Consider the following 23,588-nt stretch of genomic DNA (forward strand, 5'->3'; position numbering starts at 1 on the left):
CACCCAACTAGTCGTTTCGCTGACGCAAAATTCGGGATGCTCAGACAACCTCTCAGCCTGCCTCTCGGAAATTTTCTCCTGGATGACTAACTCCAAGCTCAAATTAAACGGAGCAAAAACCGAGATTTTAATGCTGGGTCACCAACTCTCCTCTCTACCCACTACATCTTGGCCCCCATGCATGGGAGAGGTGCCCTCACCAAAAGACAAAATCAAGAGCCTGGGGGTATGGTTCGAGCCTGAACTAACCTTAAGGGCACATGCCCAGAAAGTGGCAGGCACATGTTTCGGCCTGCTCCGAACTGTGCGGAAAGTCCTGCCACTGCTACCCTTCCAATCTAGAAAACTATTAATTCAGGGACTGATCTTGTCCAGACTGGATTATAGTAATGCCTTGCTTCTGGCAGCCCCGGAAGCCACTATCAACACCCTACAACGAGTACAAAACGCTGCTGCCAGGATGCTCCTGGGTGCCCCAAGAAGAGCATCAGCAAAACCATTGCTGAAAACCTTGCACTGGCTCCCAGTGCGTGAACGTATCTCCTTTAAATCATCATGCATCGTCCACAAAGCTCTTCAAGGTAAAGGTCCCCAGGCCCTAAGCAGCCTGATACGCCCGTACAGACCCTCACGAGCCCTGAGATCGGACCTTGAAAACCTGGTCATAGTCCCCAGAGTCAGAAAAGCTCGCTCGGGAGGCCGTCTCTTCTCGGTAAATGCAGCAAAGACCTGGAACGCCCTCCCGAGACACATTCGCACTGAACCATCCCTTAGCAAATTCCGCAAAGGTCTTAAATTCCTTCTTTTTCCCAAAGCCTCTTAAAATTCCCTTGCCCCTCTTCAGAGCCTCTTATTTTTGCATGGTAGCGCTGGGACGCTTACGGGCAGCCATGCGCTTTATAAATCCAATTTCATTTCATTTCTCTTCTCCCAATCAGCTTTTATGCCCCTTCTACTCTTATGTCCCGTAAAAAAAAAAACAATATACAATGCTGAATAGCATTTTTGTTTTAATGGAATATATGGACACATACAAACTTGTTAGAACGTGAGCTTCTCTGCAGCACTCTCTGTCTGACTGCCACTTAACTCACTGCGCTTTCCATAAACTTATGATGCTCACCTGAGCGGGCCCAAAGTCTAGAGCGTATTTGCCGGGCTTTCAATCTCCAAGCCCTGAGGCTTGTGAAGTCATCAGCTCGGCAAAGGCCGAGCATCATGGGCCAGCCTCCACCCGCTGATGAAGTGGAGGTAAAGTTAGCCCTGGGTGTTGGAGAGAGAGCATATGTGTGATATAGAAAAAAAAATTAACATGCAAATAAACAAAAAGAATGTGACAAAATTGTGTACAAGGTATGGAGTGCCTCACGGAAGTAACCCCATGGGAATCCACTGGTAGGTTCTCACCAGTGGACTCTGGTCTTCATCATTAGCACTTCCATACCAACAAAAATTGTGAAGACAAAAAACTAATTTTATAAATCTAAGCAGTGTGCAAGTGTTGTGAGCAAATACTATCCCTAATCAGGGAGTTGTGATTAGCTGGATATAATAAGCTATAGGACGTGTCAGCTCCCCATCACAAATGTTGGTTCACAGGTATAACCATTGTGTCATTTACCGCTATCATGTCCTCTTTGGGCATACCGGTGACCCTTTGTTCATAATATGTGTCGCGATTTTCAATCCCCAACTACCTTCTGTTCATCTGTGGAGACAACATTCCTGTGGTTAAAATCTGTTTTCACAGTATTTATTTGATAAGTCTATCTCATGGTTATCTGTCCGTGCCCCCACTACAGTTATATTCATGTATGCGGCTCCACTATTGTGTGGCAGCTAAGGTAGTTATTTGCAGGTGGACAGTAAAGTTTATACAGGTGAACTATAACGTTTTTTGCAGGTAAACAAAGCTTTTCTCGTGTTTCTGCCCACTATTTCTTCATATGCTCAAGTTTGTGAAAATCGATGGTAGTCCGCCTATCGATATTGCACTGTCACTATTTAGTTAATAGGCTTGCTACGGGTACAAAGAATACAGATAAACACGCTGTGACCCCCCGGCATGATGCCTAAGCGATTCCACTCGGCCACCACTTCAAAAATGCCTGTCAGTCGTTCTCAGGCTACTGTCAGAACGACTGACAGGCATTTTTGAAGTGGTGGCAGAGTGGAATCGCTTAGGCATCATCCCGGGGGGCCACAGCGTGGTTATCTGTATTTTTTATACGTGTTAACCAACATTTGTGATGGGGAGCTTATACCCCGGGTTGTGCTGAATATGTGTTTGTGGTTTTACTATTGTGTCCTCTAGGTACTCATTGATCGCTGATCTATAGCAAAAAGGTGAGATCTGACCCTTGCCCTGTATAAATTGGCACAAATCATAATAGGCAATGAAACATGTTGGCCCTCTAAAATGAGAAGGCAACTGAGTGTCTTTTAAACGAGCAAACCCACGGCAGAGAATAAAGAATGATAGCTAGTGATGGTTCAGCTCATTTTTAATATAACAAGGTAGTCCTAATAGCATTAGGTTCCACTTTGTTAGGGGTCAGGAATTAAGCAATAGGGAGACACGTCCTATAGCTTATTTTATCCAGCTAATCACAACTCACTGATTAGGGATAGTATTTACTCACAAAACTTGCACACTGCTTCGATTTATAAAAATAGTTTTTTGTCTTCACAATTTTTGTTGGTATGGAAGTGCTAATAATGAGAACCAGAGTCCATTGGGGAGAACCTACCAGTGGACTCCCATGGGGTTACTTCCGTGAGGTGCTCCTTAACTTGTACACAATTTGTCATATTCTTTTTGTTTATTCAATCAATCAATCAATCAGTGACACTTATAGAGCGCGCTACATACCCTTAGGGTCTCAAGGCGCTGGGGGGGGGGGGTGGAGGGGGGGTGCCGCTACTGCTCGAACAGCCAGGTCTTCAGCTTCTTCCTGAAGGAGAGGTGGTCTTGGGTCAGGCGCAGGTCGGGAGGGAGGGAGTTCCAGGTCTTGGTGGCCAGGTAGGAGAAGGACCTTCCTCCTGTAGTCGCTCTTCGGATGCGGGGGACGGCGGCGAGGGCGTGGTTGGCTGATCGGAGGTGGCGTTTGGGAGTGTAGAAGTTGATCCGGCTGTTGAGGTAGCTCGGGCCTTGGTCGTGTAGGGCTTTGTGTGCGTGGGCAAGGAGGCGGAAGGTGATTCTTTTGTTGACGGGGAGCCAGTGAAGGTCTCTCAGATGTCCGGTGATGTGGCTGGTTCGTGGGATGTCGAGGATGAGTCTGGCTGAGGCGTTCTGGATCCGCTGGAGTCTCTTCTGGAGCTTGGCGGTGGTACCGGCGTAGAGGGCGTTGCCGTAGTCCAGTCGGCTGGTGACGAGGGCCTGGGTGACGGTCTTCCTGGTCTCGGTGGGGATCCACCGGAAGATCTTCCGTAGCATGCGTAGGATGTTGAAGCACGCCGAGGAGACGTTGTTGACTTGCCTGGTCATGGAGAGGGAGGAGTCCAGGATGAAGCCCAGGTTGCGTGCATGGTCTGTCGGTTTGGGTGCGGTGCCCAGGGCGGGAGGCCACCAGGAGTCGTCCCAGGCGGAGGGGGAAGAGCCCAGGATGAGGACCTCCGTCTTGTCAGAGTTCAGTTTCAGGCGGCTGGTCGTCATCCACTCGGCTACCTCTTTCATCCCTTCGTGCAGGTTGGCTCTGGCGGAGGCGGGGTCGTTGGTCAGGGAGAGGATCAGCTGGGTGTCGTCGGCGTAGGAGATTATGCTGAGGTTGTGTTTGCGTACGATGGCCGCGAGGGGGCTCATGTAGACGTTGAAGAGGGTGGGGCTCAGAGATGATCCTTGAGAGACGCCGCAGATGACTTCGGAGGCCTCTGACTTGTACGGTGGTAGGCGGACTCTCTGTGTTCTTCCGTCGAGGAAGGAGATGATCCATTCCAGCGCCTTGTCCTGGATTCCGATGTTGCTGAGGCGCTGTACTAGGGTGCGGTGGCAGACCGTGTCGAATGCCGCGGAGAGGTCTAGGAGGATGAGGGCCGCTGTTTCTCCATTGTCCATCAGGGCTCGGATGTCATCGGTGGCGGCGATGAGGGCGGTCTCGGTGCTGTGATTGGCTCGGAAGCCGGACTGTGAGGGGTCGAGGGATCCGTTCGTCTCGAGAAAGGCGGCCATCTGCTTGTTGACGGTCTTCTCGATGACTTTGGCTGGAAACGGGAGGAGCGAGATGGGGCGGTAGTTCTTGAGTTCGGTGGGGTCCGCTGTTGGTTTCTTGAGTAGAGCGCTGAGTTCGGCGTGTTTCCAGCTCTCAGGGAAGGTGGCGGTGTCGAAGGATGTGTTGATGATGTCTCGCAGGTGGGGTGCGATGACAGCGTCGGCCTTGTTGAAGACGTGGTGAGGGCAGGGGTCGGTCGGTGATCCGGAGTGGATGGAGTTCATCGTGCGGATGGTGTCTTCGGTGCTGATCGGGGTCCAGGCGTGGAGGGTGGTGGTGGGGGGTGATTGTTCGGTCATGGTGTGCGTTGGTTGGTTGTTGAAGCTGTTGTGTATGTCCGCGATCTTGTTGTGGAAGTATGAAGCGAGGGAGTTGCAGAGGTCTTGCGATGGGGTGATGTCGTTGTTTCCTGCGCTGGGGTTGGAAAGCTCTTTCACGATGTTGAAGAGTTCCTTGCAGTTGTGTGCGTTGTTGTCCAACCGTTCCTTGAATGCTGTTTTCTTGGCGGCGCGGATCAGCTGGTGGTGCTTCCGGGTGGCAAGCTTGAAGGAGGTCCTGTTGTCCGGTGTAGGTTCCCTTCTCCAGACTTTCTCGAGGGCTCAGCAGTTCTTCTTGGAGCTCTTGAGTTCGTCGGTGAACCACGGGGCTTTCTTGCTGCCGGGTCTGCTGGGCGGGGTCCTCAGCGGGGCGAGCTCGTCCGCGCAGATGCTGATCCACTTCGTGAGGTTGTCGGCGGCCTGGCTGGGGTCCGCTGAGCTGGCAGGAGGGTGCTGGCTCAGGGAGGTGGCGAGCTGGTCTGCTGTGATCTTGTTCCAGCTTCTGCGGGCGGCCTGTTGCTGGTGGTGGTGGGTCGTCGTTCTCTTGAAGGTGAAGTGGACGCAGCTGTGGTCCGTCCATTGAAGCTCTGTGGCGTGGCTGAAGTCGATGTCTGTGCTGGAAGAGAAGACTGCGTCTTTTTCACAATGGGTAGAATGACTTATGGCATATCACACACTGAGATGAGTACAGATGTGGGACACAACACATGAGAGAGCAGGGAGAAACTGTGGCATACCTTGGACCTTGAGAAGTGCCAGTGTATTACAAAAAAGTAGTGAATACACATACAGAAGTGGTCAAAAGTTATTTGCTCCATCAAACTAGGACCAGGTTAATCAGATTGTGTAATATTCAGCGAGTGGGGGCTTGACCTGGCCTATATTGAACCCCTTGAGCTCTATAGTGAATTATGTTGGAGAGACAGCTAAGCCTCCACGTCAGTCAGGGTGTGGAGAGAGCATTCTCATCCCACTTTTCCAAACTCGTCATAGGGTGGGGTGTGGACCCACCCTGTGACGAGTTGGGAATGGGTGTGGTAAAGGCTGCAGGCGGGACTTTAAAACACTGCTCAGACTCGACTTGCAGTGTCTGCTTTCCGCTGTGTGAGTTAATCCTGGACGCCATTTTCGCTCTGGTCCCAGCAAGTATGTGTTCAAAGTGACACATGATTTACTGCCAGTACCAGTCGAGCTAGACTTGTGTTGGCGGTGACAGCGGTGGAGTGAAGAACAAAGTGTTGCTTGTGCACTGCAGGACATGTTTGTGCCTTGTGTCTGAAGGAAACTGGGGTAAGCCGCTAGCACTCGCTGATTGAAGAAGCGTGAGCAGTAAGGGAAATGCTTGATCGGGCAGCCTGGGATCCTGTCAGAGTTTCAATTTTCTTGGGGAAAAAAAGAGCGTGTGTCTTTTACTAGACCCCATGGGTGTTTGTATAGGGTGGGGGACATAAGCGGGGCAGAGGGCTTGGGTGAGGTGTACAACTACTCTGACTCTTTTGGTGTTTTATTACTGGTTAACACAGGACTGGTCTTTTAACACATTTTTTTAAAGTAATGTTTGTGGGAAAACAAGGTAGTAATTTCTCCAAACCGTTCTATAAGAGTTGTCTAAGAGAGTACTTGAAATGTATACCACGGAAACTGAGACAGAATATTTAGAATGACTTATCTGGTACCTGCTCCGGGTCTCTGATTCGGAACCTAATGAGACGAGGCCTATATCGTCTTGCATGCTTACACAGTCACATGCGTAAGTTCGGTTGGTCTAGTTGACGTGTTGTTCTTCCACCTGTGATAGATCCTGGCTGAAATCATGGTGGGGTGAAAGAGAGGCAACGGCAACAAGCTGACGGGTGCTTGGTTAAAAGGCAGACAGCCTCAGGAACATCCAGCAAACATGGGTTAGAGGTTGGAAGCCTTTCTAACTCTCCCGTACAGGATCTCAGAGCTGATTTAAAAAAATCGACAATACCACCCTTCATTTTGTATTGTTAGGGAACCTAACTGCGATTTCAGAAAGAGTTGTACAAAGAGAGAGGTCAGTGCCATAAACAGTACAGTAGTATGAAGGGTCGGGATTTAGATGAAGAAAGGAGATCACAATACAAAGACTAACTCATATCTGGCCCTATAAATGAAGGGTTGTTTAATAAAAAATACATTTTAAAAAGAGGAGTCGGTGTTGCCTGGTCTGGCTTGAAGGCAGCTTCCCTCCAGTTCAGCAGGCAGGGGAGGTTAAAAATAAATAAAAATGCTAGCTGTGCCCAGCCCATTTGGTTAGTTCATTGCAATTGGGGCCGTTAGGAAGCCAAATCCTTAATCTTGTTTCTTTGTTTTGCTTGATGGTAATGAATCAGAAAAGGGACGTTTTAAGTTTGCCTTATGAAAAATAACTGCTTTTCATACAAAGCTTCGAATAAAATGCATCCTCCTTCTTAACTGACAGAAGCAAACCAGTTACAAATGTGGTGTTCAATATTCAATTGTCTGTAACACAGCAGAACAAGAAAGTCATCTTGAATTCTTGCAATTTCCTGACTTTCCGAGAGAGGACTATTAACACATTTATGAGCACCCACTGCTCTTATGCAGACCAAAAGCCCTGTGTCATGTTGCCCCTGACCAGGCTTTCCAACACAATAAGGATGCATCTGTGACTACGATAATCTGAGTCACGGGAGGCTGAAAGGATAGAAGTGTCTCTCCACTAGGGCAGATTCTGATGCACCGAACTGAAAATCTGTACTTAAGCGCAGATACTTCCTTGATGTTTCAGCCACTGCCTCCTTTGACACCAGTCAAGGGCTGTCCTTTGCTATCTGGTGTGATACACCACCAGGATGTTTGGAACCATGAGGCCTACAAGGCACAAGACCTGCCGGACCAGGATCCAGGCTTGAGTCAAGACACATTGGCTTACTAGTCAGAATAGTTACAGAACTAAGAGGAGGAGTGAAGACCTTCATCAGGGATGCGTCAAGCATTGCCTCCAATACAAACCAGTCTCTGGTCACCATACTTCTTTGGCATCAAGAAAAAAGAGAGTCTGCAGCCTGCGCTTCCAGAGGCACCACTTCTGTAGACCCTTTTTCTGATACGGCTTAGACTTGTGCTTCTTGAGAGCACACCCTGGTGTGGAGAACAGGAAGAGAAGGGTACAGCCCCAGTAGATCAACTGAAACAGCGAGCGGCCTACTGTGTGCACTTCCATTAGTGTGAGAAATGGGAGCTCCCCCCACCCACCTCTGGAAGGTGACAACATAACGGAGGAGTGACAGACCCAATTCGAGGGGGCCACAGAGTAGACAGGGGCTACTTTACCCAACTATGGTGGGTGAGGTCAATTGCCACTGCTATACTGGTGAATGTTCTACTATGACTCGGCAAACCGGGCCAAGCACAAGCAAGCAATCACAGGGTTCTTTGGGAGGTGGTGTGGAGGGAAGAGAGCAGCTAACAAGCATTGACAATGGATCAGGCTTATAAATGCAGTGTCAAGCCAGACCTAAAAATCTATGTACCTTAAAAATTGCTCCTCTCCTATCTGTGCTGCTGTCAGAGTAAAACACAATAAAATATCTAGTTATCGAAGACATTTTATTAACATGTGTGTGCCCCCGAAAATTCAAGCTCAGCTGAATAAATAAATAAATTGATCACGGCTGCTGAGTGAAGGCTAAGTACTTGTTTGTCTGAGCACCCAACGTGTGCCCAATCGAACATGCACGCCTGGCTTTCTTAGTTGTGCAGTGGTTATTGCGAGGGGGGGCCAAATGGCTGTGCGCAGTAAAAAACGCTGCCCCTTATTAACAAAGCCTTCATGGATTTCAAAAGTTAGTCCAGTCTCCATCCTCCTCACTCCAGCATCTGTATCTGTACCCTTCAGCCACAAGGATGCAGGCAATACACGCCCCCTGTCTGGGGAAGCTCTCCTCACCTTCTTCTATGTTGTTTCATGCCAAACAAGGAGCATCCAAGATTGATCCCATTAGCTGTGGTACTTGGACAGAGGAAAACAAACAGAGAGACAGACAGAACCATACACACAGAGCTACTACAATACAGGTATCACACACTTTGCCGTGGTGTTTCGAAGGTCTGATACGGGTTGGTATCAGGACTGCACAGCCCTTGAATAGCTGTGGAACCTCCAGTACTGTTGTTGGAACTGCTCCACTGGGGTATGAGCTGCAGCTCTATTGTTCTTAATATGTTCCAAGGAAGAGTCAGCCTTCTCTCCCTAAAAGCTGCTAATCCTCAAAGGGCATGTCGAATAGCCTGGACATCTCCTGAAAACCCACTGGAAAGCATCCATGCATGTCAACGCAGCCTGAAAGCTATATTCCTACATCCATCAATGGTGTCAGTGGAGTCAAAGCCACACTTTAGGATCTGCTGGAAAGTATCTAGACCATTATACGGTCAGATAATGGCTTTGTCATATGTTCTTGCAGGCTTTTAAATATACATTAAGCCAGTTCCAATAATGCAGGGACATATTGGCCTGGGAGGCAGGTGGCAATTGCCATGCAGAGAGCCAAACCAGCAGAGGCAAAAGCTTTGCGACCAATGGAATCCAGCTTCTTAAATTCCCTATTAGGAATATCAATTGGGAAGGCATTCATGTTCTGCTTAGAAAGCGACATCTGAACAATGAGACTCTGGTGACAGATGGGGTGACAAAGGGTGATTGTTACCCAGAGTAGGTTCATGTTACCTGGCAGGCTGGCTGTAGACTGTTGGGTCACACAAAGGACATCTCTCAAAAAGCAATGATGGGATCCAGGACAGCCTTATTAAATGAAAGCATATGCTCTGAAAAACCTGGGAAAGACTGCAAAATTTCAATCAGAATTATAGACGTCAAGTTTCAAGGACTATGCCTTCTTCTGGATAACTGTTGTAAAGGATGTAACCTCCTCTGAGGCAGGGTAACAGGGGCTAAGTAATGTCCTCTTCGCGAGGAGTATTTAGGACACTTGCATTTTGTAAAGTCGAAATGAAAGAGAACATCAGTTTTGTGAGGAGGCAATCAGCTTCAAAGTCATCATCCTCAATGCATCCGTAGTCCTTATTATTCTCAGCCTACGCTTCTGACCCAAAGCCACAAATGTCCTCCAAATGGACAATTCTTTGCGTGAGAGGTATGTGGAACCATCCTGAAAAGACTCTGAATTGCATTTACCAGCATGGAGTGGCCAAAAGACAGGAGACTAATTAGGTGCCGGGGTTCGTCCAACAACATGGAAGAGTTCAGCGTCACCAAATGAGATGCTGAACAGTCTGTGAATGGCACTTCTTCCTTACAATAGTGTTTTTTGCGGGACAAGCTCTTAGAAGAATGTTTCTTGGAAGGGGATTCACCTTAGGGGAGAGAGTCCACCTGGAAACAGCCCTGCAAGCCTAATCTAAAAAAACTTGGCCTTTTACTCTTTGATAAGCTTTGGGAGTATGGGCACGTATGTATTAGAGGCCATGGTACTGTGTCCTAATGCCAGACACCAGTCGTTGTGGGTATCCAAAAGGGATATTTTCTTGCTTCACTGTCCACAAGGCTTGAAGCCCTAGGCCCTTTGCTGAGACATTTGACCGACTCCCTTTAGAAAGCTTAGAATTTCGTCATACCGAGAGAGAGCTTTGATGTGAAAAAAACTGATTATGGTGTCTCATATACTCCAGTGAAGTGCCATCCACATAGGCTGTCTTCATTGATGGAGTTCTGTTGCAACACTGGATAGCCATTTGAAGCCTGCAAGGCGAATTCATAAGGTGAGGAATCTGTGGGACAATGCACCCATCAGAATGTGCGGGTTTGAAGTCATTAGGGAAGACGTTACTTAGTTCATGTGAAAGGTAAATGACTTTTCACAAACCACATCCTTTGAAATTCATCAATATCGTGAAATGCTTTTTTTGCAGATGATATTCTGACTGTTGGGAAAGTGGGTTTTTTTGCATTTCAAGCTGTGTAGCTGTATTTTAGCTGGTGTTGGCAACTGTGTTTGTCAGGCCGGATGTAGGAGGTGCACAATTCCCCTCCTATGGTGCGAGTAAGAGTAGTTGGTAGAAGGTGGGTCAATGAGAAGAAATGGGTGATAGAGTGGATGGTGACTGCTCCCCTAAAAGAGTATGGCTGGGAGTTAAGGGACTGCGCGCAAGACTGAAACAGAGAAGGCTATGTCGTCTCCAACAGTGGGTTTACAGTTCATTGTATGCATTGAAGATGGTGTCTAAAGTGTAATCAGTTGAATTTGTAGTCTGTCCTACAAACAGCTGCTTTAGAGTCCCATTGGCCTCATGCAATCAAAATAATTCACAAACTAAAAATACATATATACATACAGCTGGGGGCAATAAGTTAGTCCATCTTAGCTATTACACTCTTGAACTGTGACAGACAGCAGAGAACAGAATTGGTAGGTTGATGTGGTTGTATGTCAGAAATCTTGTCTGGCATAAATATTGAATCCTAATTACTGTTTACTAAAATATAGTTGAACTGGATGAAGCTTTTCTATTATTCATTGTAATGGGACAATATTTTTGAAAAATATATTTTGGACACAAAATTTGAATACGATAGAAGCTGGTTGGCCAGTATTACTCTGCAAAAGTTGTTCTTTCCATTCATTATCTTTTTTGTTACCCATGTGTGTTTAAACTAGGTCCACATGTTACAGTGATTTAAAGCCAACAGTAACATTTTTGGGTTAGTAAAAACCATATTTGCTTGTGATGTGCATTAAAGTGAAACAGGGTTTTTATACTTGTTCGAAGTACACCTATTAAAAAAAACCTGTAATGTTCCATAGAAATTATATCCAAGTTATTTCTTTTTTATTTAAAATGTTTATTGCATGCTTATGGCCACTGTGTTCAGGCAGCATCATTTCTTTTTTCCTTCATTTTATTTTTGTCTCACATTTTTAGATTACAAACAAAATAACCTCCAGTTGGACAAGTCAGACCTTTTGGCTTAGCCAATGCTTGTTTTATCTGCACTCCATTAAAAAGGCTGCCTGTTGGTTCGTCACTATATAAATAAGTGTGTTTGATCACCTCTAATATTGCAGAGTGTAAAAGAGATGAGTGCAAGTTCATGTCTGTGTGGTGACCGAGTACACAAGAGATTTATGTGGGTCCTCTAAACAAAAGAGAGAAAAAAAGAAATACTAGCAACTAAATAAACTCACCGTTTGCTCATTTCATGCAGGGCCCCGCTACGGCAGGTGAAAAGGTATTGCCCCAGCAACTTGAGTTGCTCACGACTCCTAGCAATACGCGACATCTCTTCTACGTGAACGTACAGACTTTCATTTACAGACCTTACGTTAATCAATGGTTCATTACGGATCTGGTTCAACAATTTCAGAGCTGGTCTGCAAACCTCAAAAACAAGAAACAGTAACTCTTTAATGTTTTGGAAAACACTGAAAATGCATACAATCAAAGAAAGAAGATGTACCAAGCACATAGGTGGTTCTGTTTTCTACACGTGTGTAGGTACAAATAACTTCACACACACACACTATATATATATATATATATATATATATATATATATAATCTTTAATAAAATATGTCTTCCCTGCTTCCCACTGGTGGATTTATTTTGTGGTGGCTGTATTCAACTGCTGGTTACGAGGCTTCGTGAGGTCCCGACCGTTGGTTCCGGTATCTTCCTGGAACCTGGACTGTTTACTTCATATATATATATATATATATATATATATATATATATATATATATATATTAAGCTTCATAAAGTATCCAGTTGTGCCACCCCCTTTGAAGCTTCATAAAGTATCCAGTTGTGCCGCCCCCTTTGTTCAAAAATTAATTTTGGGGCTTTGATCCAGCTCTCGGGTTGAGCACACACTGTTGAGCGCTCTCAGGCTTGGAAAGGATCGTTTTGGATTTATATATATATATATATATATATATATATATATATATATATATATATATATATACACACATCTATAAATATATATCTATACATACACACACACTTTTCCTGCCAATTGATTCCGAATACAGTGCGCAACTCGGCGGGTGCATACATGTGAGATGGAATCCAACCTAGAAATTGATTTACCACCAAGAAAAATCAGTCGCACTCCAGGGATTCCGTTGAGCAAATGTTTATTTATTTGGCGCCATCAACGCGTTGGAGTGCAACTGATTCTTCTTGGTGGTAAATAAATATATGACAGGTTACCATGTCATATGTCCAATTTTGCCAATGAGGGGGTTCTGGTAAAATCAAACACTGTGCCATGGTCACATAGTCATCATGGAAAAATGGTGTGTTTTCTTGCACCTAACAATGGGCAATGATTTAAATTAGTTTTACCTTTCAGGAATAAACTGTTGCTAAAACGATGGACAATCTATGGCATATTAACTGAGCGTTGTCTGTCAAAACGTCGACGGCTATTCTTGGTTCAGTCTTAACAAAGCTCTTGGTCCTAAGCACTAAGAAATTACGCTAACTACCAGAGATATTGTCACCTCTGACCAATTGTATATATATTGTTTCACTTTGTATATATTCACTGCACCACGATCACTGAGCACCAAATGTCACTATATCGCTTATCACTGCAATTTACCTTTTTTTCTGGCTTTGTTTGTAAATATCCATGGGAAATTCAACTCTTTTGAATACAATACGGCTACATGCATCTACTGAAGAGTACTGCGTATTATTATCTTTTTGGTGTTCCTTCTTTTCTGAATTTGTAAGCTCTAGAGAATCTAAAGGATTGTTACATTTATGTTATATAACGAGCAATCATCCTTTGATTCATTCTGCATTGTAAATATATTCTTGCTCTAACCCCGACGGAACCATTGTAGTTTGGTCTGACATGATGGACTAAGCCTGCTCCAGAATCTAGTCCAAGGAGCGGCTGGACTGGACCGAGCCATAATGAAGAAACACCTGAAAGCATGCGGCAGCTGGTCAACCACACAGCGGGCAGGTAAGATCATCCCCTGGCTACACCCTTCTCCCCCCACCAAGGACGTAGCTGAGGGGGTTAATGTGCCTGCTGCAAAGATTGTCCTGTATATATGCCACTAGACACCGTTTAGGCAGGAGAGTCCCGATGTTGTAAGCAAAACCTGCTTTGTTTTAGCTATCTATTGCCTGAAATTACCTCTGATTCAATTAAAGTCAATAGGGAAAATACGTGGCCCGATTTGTAATTTTTTTTTAATATAACTCTTTCCTGTTGTAACATATTGGCGTGTATGTTTATGTAACTTTTCTGTAGCAGGGCGCACTCCCTGTAACGTTGCTGAGGGGGTTAAAGTGTCCGATTCAGAAAACTGAGAGACACTATCAAGTCATGTGGGCCAATTTCAGTAAGGTATTTGAGGGCACGGAGTTAATGTGCTGAAAGCAGAGCTCTGTGTACGAGTAAAGGTCACAAGTTAAAAATTGTTTAGTCCGTATTTATTATATTCGCTCAAAGTGGACCCTGGCACCTTCGTAACTGACACCTCAGTCTCACCTCGGCGAGCACAAACAGTATGGCATGAGAGTCCAGGCAAAGGGCAGCTGCAGGCACCGTCTGATCTAATCAAGCCAAAAAAAAAAAGTGTAAATAAAGAAATGGCGGCCATAAATGAGAGTCTGCCAACTCTTTCCTCCTCTAGCAGGGCTGCTAAGGGCTCCATAGCACGTGTTCCTACACAAAAAAGAACAAGGCAGAAATGCCACTTTCCACATGCACATCTACCCCCTTCGTTTGTCAGAACGTAATTTCTCCGGAATTTAGTATGCTGTAGTGCTCTCCATCACACCCCCTTTTGTACTGTAGTGCTCTCCAAGCATAAAGCCTCCCTGCGCCAATAGGAGGCCAAATCATTTCTCAAGGTGGAAGCGCGTCCTGCTTGAGGTTTGTATACAAACTACACAAAAAAAGAGGCACAAAAAAAGAAGTCCAAATCTGTACAACTGCCTTTAGCCACCCAAGTATGTAAAAAGGAAGTCCATAAGATGGGCACTATTTTCCATTGTATGTCCTTTATTTCACCACCACCTTGTACAACTCATATATCAAAGACACTGGACACATGATTTCCACCTTAGAACACACAGTGTTTAATGAAAACACACAGCTATTAGTGACCTGTGACATAGAATCCCTGTACACTAATATCCCCCAGGACCGAGCTATGAGGATGCGGTGGCAGCGCTCCTGGCAAGGACACCAGGGGAGAGACCAGATATCTTCTTACTAGAATGTCTAGAGATATTTTTATATAATAACTTTTTGGAATTTCAGCAAGATATATACCAAGAGACCAAAGGAGTCAGCATGGGGGCCTCTTGTGCCCCCAGTATTGCCAATATCTATATGGGAGAATTCGAGATAAAACATATTTTTAATGAATTAGCCCCATTTTTTGAAAACATTTCCAGATGGCAAAGATTCATAGATGACATCTTTTTTATTTGGTATGGGGCAGAAGAACTTCTTAAGGAATTCATGGAATGGCTAAATCTAGCAGACCAGAATCTCAAATTTACTAGTAATTACTCTCACAACCAGGTAGAATTCTTAGATATCTGGATACAAAGTACAGAAGGAGAACTTACTATGAGTTTGTATAGAAAACCGACGGCAAAGAACACCATTCTAGAGCATAGCAGCTACCATCCTGCATGCCAGAAAGACTCGATCCCCTTTGGGGAATTCCTCAGAATCAGGAGGAATTGCACTAGCATGAAGGCCTTCATGCTACATGCAACCAAATTGCAAGATAGTCTACTGGCACGTGGATATCCGAAAAGACTAGTCCGACAAGCACTCAAAAGAGCTAAATATTATAATCGAGATGCTCTAATAAACACTACACCTAAACAGGAGAACCAGAAACTTGTCTGTGTCTTGAACCACTCCAGTTTAAACAATAAAATCAGACATGTGATACATAAAAACTGGAACATTTTAAACACCAACGATCACACCTCTAAACTTAGCCAACCATTAGTTGCCTTCAGGAGAAATCCTAATCTGAAAGACAAACTAGTCCACAGTAGGATGAGAAACAAAGATAATGTAAGACAAACAACCATAGATGGCAAACCATTACCTAAAGGGAACCACAAATGTGGCACGTGCCACGCCTGCGACCAAGCCATCACTAGTCAGTCCTGGACATATGGCAACAAATCAGGGCAACTACGAGAAATGACTAATTGCAGAACAACGAATATTATCTACCTAATTTTGTGTCCTTGCAATATAGGATATGTGGGTGAAACAGCGAGAGAACTACGGGTCAGACTATCTGAACATAAGTCGGCCATAAGAACAGGAAAAATGAATGCCCCTATGGTAACACACTACAAGCAATATCAACACACAGAACTAGATATGCGATGGATAATTCTGGAACATATCCATGCCCCCCCCTGGTATGGATAGAACTAAATTCAGGAAAAAGCGAGAAACGTTTTGGATATACAATCTGGATACAGTCCGACATGGACATAATGAAGAGATAATCTGGATAGTAACTGAGTAATACCACACTGTTACAAGAACTTTGCACTGGCTCATTTAATTCCTTTTTTTGTAACCCTGTGAGGAACCTTTTTTGACACTCAATACCTACTGATTTATCAAACCGTGTAGCCTTAGACGGAATTAGGACATTCCAAAATATATTGGCGGTTCATTTGATGTTTTAATCTTTGAAATGAACCTTTTGTTATCTCTTGAGTACATTTATAGGCGCCACACTAGATGAGTATACCTTTGTGTCAGATAGTCCGTTTTCTATGCCCATTATAGCAGTCCCAATTTGCAACTAGGGTAATCCTTTCACTTTGTTACCTTCCATGGCGTGTCCCAGGTGCCATGAATTTTAGCCGTTCTAGCGGGATTTTTAAGCCGCCCACTTCCGGGACTGCATCTAGCAGCGGTTGCTTTGGGGAGCGTGGATGAGGTTACGAGGCTCGTCAGCCCGTGTTTGAGGTACGAGAAACAGACAGTTGTTTATTTTCTTTCACTTAGTAGACCAAGTATAAGACTACAGGCACCTGGATCTTTGACTCAAGCCCCTATTTTTGAAATTTTCTGTTTTCCCTTTAGCGTATGCTCGCTGTTATTTTGGAGCATGCTCGAGGCACTAAGGTAGTATTTTCAGCTTGCCCCCTGGATTGAGGGCACGCCTTTTAGCTTTCCTTTCTGCCCCATTCCGTATCATGGCGCCTAAGTCGGGTTTCCCTCATAAGGTCTTTAGTCACAGCTATACCGATGTACGTTGTGCCACCTTCCGGCTTTTCACAAATGCACGCCTTGGTGAAAAACGTGGCACCTTAAATAATGGACATTTATCGCTCTAACGGGGGCAGATGCTGTACTACACTGCCTGCAGTCCGATTTATAACCTTTGTTTTGTGTTTCATCTTCTCCCCGATTCTGTACATAAAAGGGTCTACCATAGCCATTTGTTTTTGTTTTTTTAACTTTAGACCTAAATCTGAGCGTTAGTGGAAATGTATAATACTAATTATATATATACCCACTTGTGTTTTCTTCCATGCAGGCTAGAACTAGTTGGACATTCATTTTACCATTTGAACACCTTCAGAAAGTAATAGCATTAATATTACATGTCGATTCTGGTGGCAATTATCCATAGGTAAGGGTACCTCCGCTACCTATGCTAAAAATAAAGAACCTTTACAATTTTTACCAGCTCTATAAAACTCGATATCTAACATATGCTATACTGGTTTCTAGATATCGATTGACCTTTAAGCACACCCCATGACAAGTATTGACCGCTACCCTGCGATGAACAGTTAGGCTGATAACTGGAGAGCTATTTCAATTATAAAGAGGTAATACACCACCTTTTACCGCGTATAAGAGGTCTCTCCACTCTACAGCATGTAGTCTTAATGTTGTCTATCCCATTTGCAGACTTCTACGAAACAGCACATACCATCCTCTTTCTGGATATCACTTACCTACTATTTGGACTAAAATCGCGACTCCTTTCAAATTAAGTAGGTATTAGCTGACAAAAACATAGTCAGGTGGAGGCCCTGTGTAGTCACTTTTTTCTCAATTTCTTTCTGATTCTGCACATGCCTGAGGAGACTTTCTTTTACTTTCTCATCACTAACTGAACCAAAGGATATTCTTCTCTATCTGGGCGCTACCTTGATCTACTATAGCGCACCTATATAGTCACTTTAATCATGTCGTCCATACAGAGTCTCACCACAGGCATTGTTTAGCGAGCCTGCAGCTTAGCATAGCAGCACTTAACAAAAGATAAATGTAAATTGATGATGTTTAATTACTAGGATGCAACAGATAATGTAAAATGCGTATATGTAAATTTATAGCACATATATCTTTTTAAATTTCAGATATAAAGGACCCCCTGGTTTTAATTATGTTTGTATTAGTCTGTGTTTAATATTGGCCCTGATGAAGGTGATATAACCAAGCTCAGCGAAACGTACGTAGGCCATGGTCACCTGAGACCCGGGTATAACAAGATAATAAGAAGAGAAAAACTCAAGAAAAAGTGATTTATGAATTTGGAAACCATAAAAAATGAAAAAAGTGGACATTTAAACTGCAAAGAATCAACTGGGATCTCAGATGTACTGTTGTCTCTTGTATGTACTTTTGTTGCATTATGTTACTATTGAGAGTGTGTTAGATTAGGAATGAATGATGAAGAATGTATGAGGTTTTTGGATAGCACCTTTTTTTGTTGTGGGGTCTATATTAACTTCTTTTCACTTGCTAAAAATGTATTTTGCACTAGAATATCTATAAAATATGGAAAAAAATGATGAAATGTTTACTTCATCTTAAAAGTTAAATGATAATAAATAACGAACTAAAGAACTTCATGTTTACGTGAATACTTTCATTTTGGTTGCATCTCTATAGAAATGTATTAGTTGTGAATAAGACATAGGTCAGTTCAGAGGTTCCACTTTTCAGTTTTTTGTGCTCACTCCCTCCTCTAGACCTAAAACTAATATTGGGAGTACCCTTGCTCTAATCTCTTTATTTCACATCGAACATGTGTTTTTCGTAACATCTAAAACAGGCAGCCGACACGTGTTTCGTCCAAAAGGACTTTCTCAAGGCTAAACAGAACGGTAGAGCAATTTGTACTTCAAAATTCTCTTGTGTATTATGTATCACACCCGTAATGAGAGTGTGCCACCTGTTGCGAAGAGTGTGTAGTATCTGCTCCCGCTACACTCCGTGAACACTAAAACAGGCCTTGATAAACCTGCGGCAATGGTCAGTCTGATCGCGGACAACCCCGATAACAGAGATCTGTTATCTCCTTTGATCGCGATCAGACTGACCATTGCCGCAGGTTTATTAAGGCCTCATCGCTACAGGCGGCACACCCTCATTACGGGTGTGATACATTATACACAAGAGAATTTTGAAGTACAAATTGCTCTACTGTTTAACCTTGAGAAAGTCCTTTCGGACGAAACACGTGTCTGCTGCCGGTTTCAGATGTTACGAAAAAAACTTGTTTGATATAAAATAAAGGACATACAAAGGAAAATAGTGACCGTCTTATGGATTTCCTTTTTGCATATCATGTGTTTCTTCTGACCCAATCCTGTATTTTTTAATTCCCCTTAAGTTTGTTTTGACTGGCTTGTAGTTGCACGCCTCTTTTTAATTGTGGGACTACAAATCCCTGAATGCAAAGTGGTGCTTGGTGAAAGTCAGGCCTGGTTGATTTCACACATGGTCACTTAGCACCTTTGCATCCCATCTCCCTCACCTGAAACTTTCCTTCTCACACAAACTCTCTCTCTCTCTCTCTTCCTTTCCGTCTTCCTCTACATTTCCCTCTTCCTCTCCCTTAGTCTTCCCCTCCCTATTAATTGACTATTTCTCTCTCACTGGATCTTCTCCCACCCGTTTGTCTCACTGTTTCTTGCCTATGGCCACTTGTGTTTCCAATATGCCCACTGTCATGATGAGGGCGACCAAGCCATCTGTTTTCTTTTTCTAGGACTTGTTTTTCCCTTTTTTTAGGTCTCGTCCTACGCAAAGCGCATGCGTTGCATAGGAGGGGACCTAATGCCATGGGCAGAGCTTTTGCAGCAAAGAAGTGCACGTGTTTGCATTGCTTGCAATCCAACGTGTGCACATCTTAGAGATTTTCTTTCGGGAGCGCGCAGCGCCATATGGTCGCACGCTCCCGAAAGGATATCACCCATGCCCCCTCCCCCTGCTGCCAGCCTGCACTTTCACTGCCGTGCGAGGCGCGCGCGCTTCCTCCTGTTGCCCGCAGACCTGCCGTGCTGATTATATACGTAGACGACTAACCCCCTCCATCTCACTCGCTAACTCCTTCTCCTTCCGTTTTTATCAACCTTTGAACTGTGCACTCCCGCCTACATATCTCGCCGCTTACCCTCGATGCCCACTTTGCGACTTTCATTTAATTTTCTTTTTTATTGCATTCTTGCCCATCTCCCACTGCACCATGATTAACTCTTATATTCCCTCAGTACCCCAGCCTCTCCGTGCGTCCCTGCTACTTCGTACACCTATACAGCTCCACATCTCTGAGCCCCTCAATAACGTCGCCCCAACAAACACCATGCACTAATTACCTCTGCAAGATGCTCGGCTCTCTCATCCGGGACAACTCTCGGCATTCCTTCCATGCTGGCTCTTTTTCTGGCTCACATGACGGGCCCCACCTCCACCCTCTCCTATGTAGGCTGGACTCAGTGGAAATTTTGGTTGGCTGCGTTTGTGTCGGCGTGCTACTATTGGACACAAGCAGGAGGCTCAACTGGATTCCTGTAGTTTAATTGGTCGAAGTGTTGTAGGGGCTCGGCTTCTCGTGACCAAAAAACGTAATAGCGCAAGTGTTGGCGCGTGGGTACGTCATGACGTGACTGCAAGAATGCTCGTGTCACTGATGCTGTGCGGAAATTGAGAATACCAATTATCAATTTAGAAGCAGGAAGCGTGAGGGGATATCTTTCAATAACGAAGGTTCACAAATAGAAGGGATAAACTGAATACCTAACATGGACTTGCCCAAAGGGTAGGAGGAAAGTCAGTCGGTAGAGTAGGCAAGTAAGTGAAGTCTGGGAAAAGTGAATGAAAGGATGTGGAACCACAGGGAAATCCGTACCTAAACAAAATATAACACACACTGGAAATGCCAGTAGGTCTGTGTTATGAATGAAAGTTGTTTTTGTGTCATTGATGGGTTTAAATGACACTCAATAATTAATCATAGATGCACTCTGTTACTCATCTTTCCACTCATTCATCCATCCTCTGACTCAGTCTTGCATTCACTCTCTGACAAAATAAATAAAAAGAATACAAGTAGAAAAAAAGAACATGCTTGCAATTATGAAACTAAACATAGCTGTGGGTTGCCTTCTTGCAGAGATATTGACTTGTTTTGATCCTCCTCGTAAATAGTAATCTTATTGCACGTCCCCTCAGCTACCGCCCAAAAATGCAGATATTATTTGACCCGATCAGCAATATTTGGTCCCATCGAACCGAAGCGGACCCAGAATATTCAGACCATAGTCCGACCGGACCATCAGCGGCTAAACTCTGACCCAACCTCGCGCGCACCTCACCAGCACATTCTGAGAAGTTCCAAGCATCCGCATAGAGGGCAACAAAATCAGCATCGTCATTTCAATCACTGGCAGGGCAAACTCAGCCTTTCATCCCTGAAAAGTCGATAAAAAGAGTACCAAGGCGCTGGGTAACAACAATGCTGTGTGTGCTAGTCCCTAGTGAATTCGTTTTGTTGTTTTTACTATATAATTACTATTAACATATTGTCCTTTACATTGATTTATGAATGTTTACCAATAATTATTCCTGCACGGTTCTGAAACAAGTTGCAGCAGCCAGAGTTCCCGGCTCACAGCGTGCCCAGACATTGGTTTCACTCCAGGGTGTGCTTCATTTCAAAGGCCGGGCACGCTTTGGGCTATTTTTACATAAATACCCTGGAATACCCAGGGTGCCTCGAGGTCGCACAACTGCAAGGAGGCGGCAGCCTGCGGAGAATGTGCATATGTACTAGAGCAGGGGTCTCCAACCTTTTGTGAAGTCAGAGCTACTTCTGGCCACTGAAAATCGTCGTGAGCTACTGAACCCGAAGCAACTCCTAATTTCATCAGAGCCCATACTGTGCCTTTCTGCCCTGTTTCACTCGTTTTCCCCTCGTTTTTTGTGCCTTTCTGTCCTGTTTCACTCATTTTCCCCTTGTTTTTTTGTGCCCTTCTGCCCTCTGTTTCACTCGTTTTCCCCTCGTTTTTTGTGCTTTTCTGCCCTCTGTTCCACTCGTTTTTTGTGCCTTTCTGCCCTCTGTTTCACTAATTTTCCCCTTGTTTTTTGTGCCCTTCTGCCCGCTTTCACCAGTTTTCCACTCGTTTTTTTTCCTTTCCGCCCTCCGTTTCACTCGTTTTCCCCTTGTTTTTTGTGTCTTTCTGCCGTTTCACTCGTTTTTTGGTGTCCTTCTGACCTCTGTTTCACTGGTTCTCCACTTGTTTTTTGTGCCCTTCTGCCCTCTGTGCCACTCGTTTTCCCCTAGTTTTTTGTGCCTTTCTGCCCTCAGTTCCACTCGTTTCCCCTCGTTTTTTGTGCCTTTCTGCCCTCTGTTCCACTCGTTTTTTGTGCCTTTCTGCCCTCTGTTTCACTCGTTTTTTTGTGCCCTTCTGCCCTCTGTTTCACTCGTTTTTCCCTCGTTTTTTGTGCCTTTCTGCCCTCTGTTTCACTCATTTCCCCTTGTTTTTTGTGCCCTTCTGCCCTCTGTGCCACTCATTTTCCCCTAGTTTTTTGTGCCTTTCTGCCCTCTGTTCCACTCGTTTTCCCCTCGTTTTTTGTGCCTTTCTGCCGTTTCACTCATTTTCCCCTCGTTTTTTGTGCCCTTCTGCCCTGTTTCACTCGTTTTCCCCTCGTTTGTGCCCTTCTGCCCTGTTTCACTCGTTTTCCCCTCGTTTTTTGTGCCTTTCTGCCCTCTGTTCCACTCGTTTTATTGTGCCTTTCTCATTTTCCCCTTGTTTGTGTGCCCTTCGGCCCTCTATTTCACTCGTTTTCAACTCGTTTTTGTGCCCTTCTGCCCTCTGTTCCACGCGTTTTTTGTGCCTGTGCCTGGCGTGTCAGTGTAGCACCGGGAATTATTCAACATTATTCAACATCAGATTCATAAAAAAAAACAGAATCCAACGTCACTAAACTATCTATCTGCTCGTCCATTGAGCTTACCTGCGGTCGAAGTCACGTCTCTGCTCCGCGCTGGCACCCGTCGCACAATGGCAGACAGTGCGATCCCAGCGCGTTTTCAGGTAACGATGACGTCACCGGAGTCAGACTCTCACGTGAAGAGTCTGCAGCTCCAGGAGAGGAGCATCATCCTCTTCGCCCGCTCCCACCCCCAGCTTAGCTCCAATCCGAGCGGCTGGTTTGGGTGAGGGCGGGCAAATGGAGCCGGAAAAGCTAATAGCCCATGAAGGGCTACACGAGCTACTCCCAGAGTCTCCGCAAGCTACCGGTAGCTCCCGATCGAACGGTTGGAGACCCCGGTACTAGAGCATCCCACAGACCACGAAGACACTAATAGTGAGTCTATGCGCTTATTGCGTATAGCGCCTACAGCCCGACATACTTCACTCTGGCTGCATATAAGCGCTTCAAACGGTTCAGAAATCAGAATGCCTCTTGTAAAAGTCACCCACAGCTTTTACGTCACGTATGCGTGCCTTCTGCCGATCCAATCCGGAGTTGGCACTCCGCTAAAGAGCTTCTGCTTTACCTGCCTAGTGCCCCAGCCCAGGGCTTCATTGCGCTAGGCGCTCTAGTGCGGATCTCCTATTTGGTTTTACCAGTAGACCCCTGGCTGGCCCTGACCTCCTTTCCGCGCTGTTTCTTTCCTGAACCTCCACCCAGCATCAGCTGCTCCACCCCAGCACTTCCACCAGCCTCGGCTCTTAACTGTTTCAGTCCTAAGATTTCACCGAACCACAGTCCTGAAAAGTGTT

General features: G+C 45.0%; 1 protein-coding gene across 1 annotated transcript in view; it reads right to left on the reverse strand.

Annotated features, from left to right (window-relative positions):
- The window catches only part of PLEKHM1 (pleckstrin homology and RUN domain containing M1), a 264,142-nt gene that overhangs the window by 53,928 nt on the left and 186,626 nt on the right, over positions 1 to 23,588 (reverse strand). The window contains exon 9 of the mRNA XM_086949810.1: positions 11,719 to 11,912. Within this exon, the coding sequence (XP_086805936.1) occupies positions 11,719 to 11,912 (194 nt within the window). The remainder of the gene's footprint in view (positions 1 to 11,718; positions 11,913 to 23,588) is intronic.

The sequence above is a fragment of the Lissotriton vulgaris genome, unplaced genomic scaffold (genome assembly GCF_964263255.1).
Source record: "Lissotriton vulgaris unplaced genomic scaffold, aLisVul1.2 SCAFFOLD_499, whole genome shotgun sequence".
Lineage (NCBI taxonomy): Eukaryota > Metazoa > Chordata > Amphibia > Caudata > Salamandridae > Lissotriton > Lissotriton vulgaris.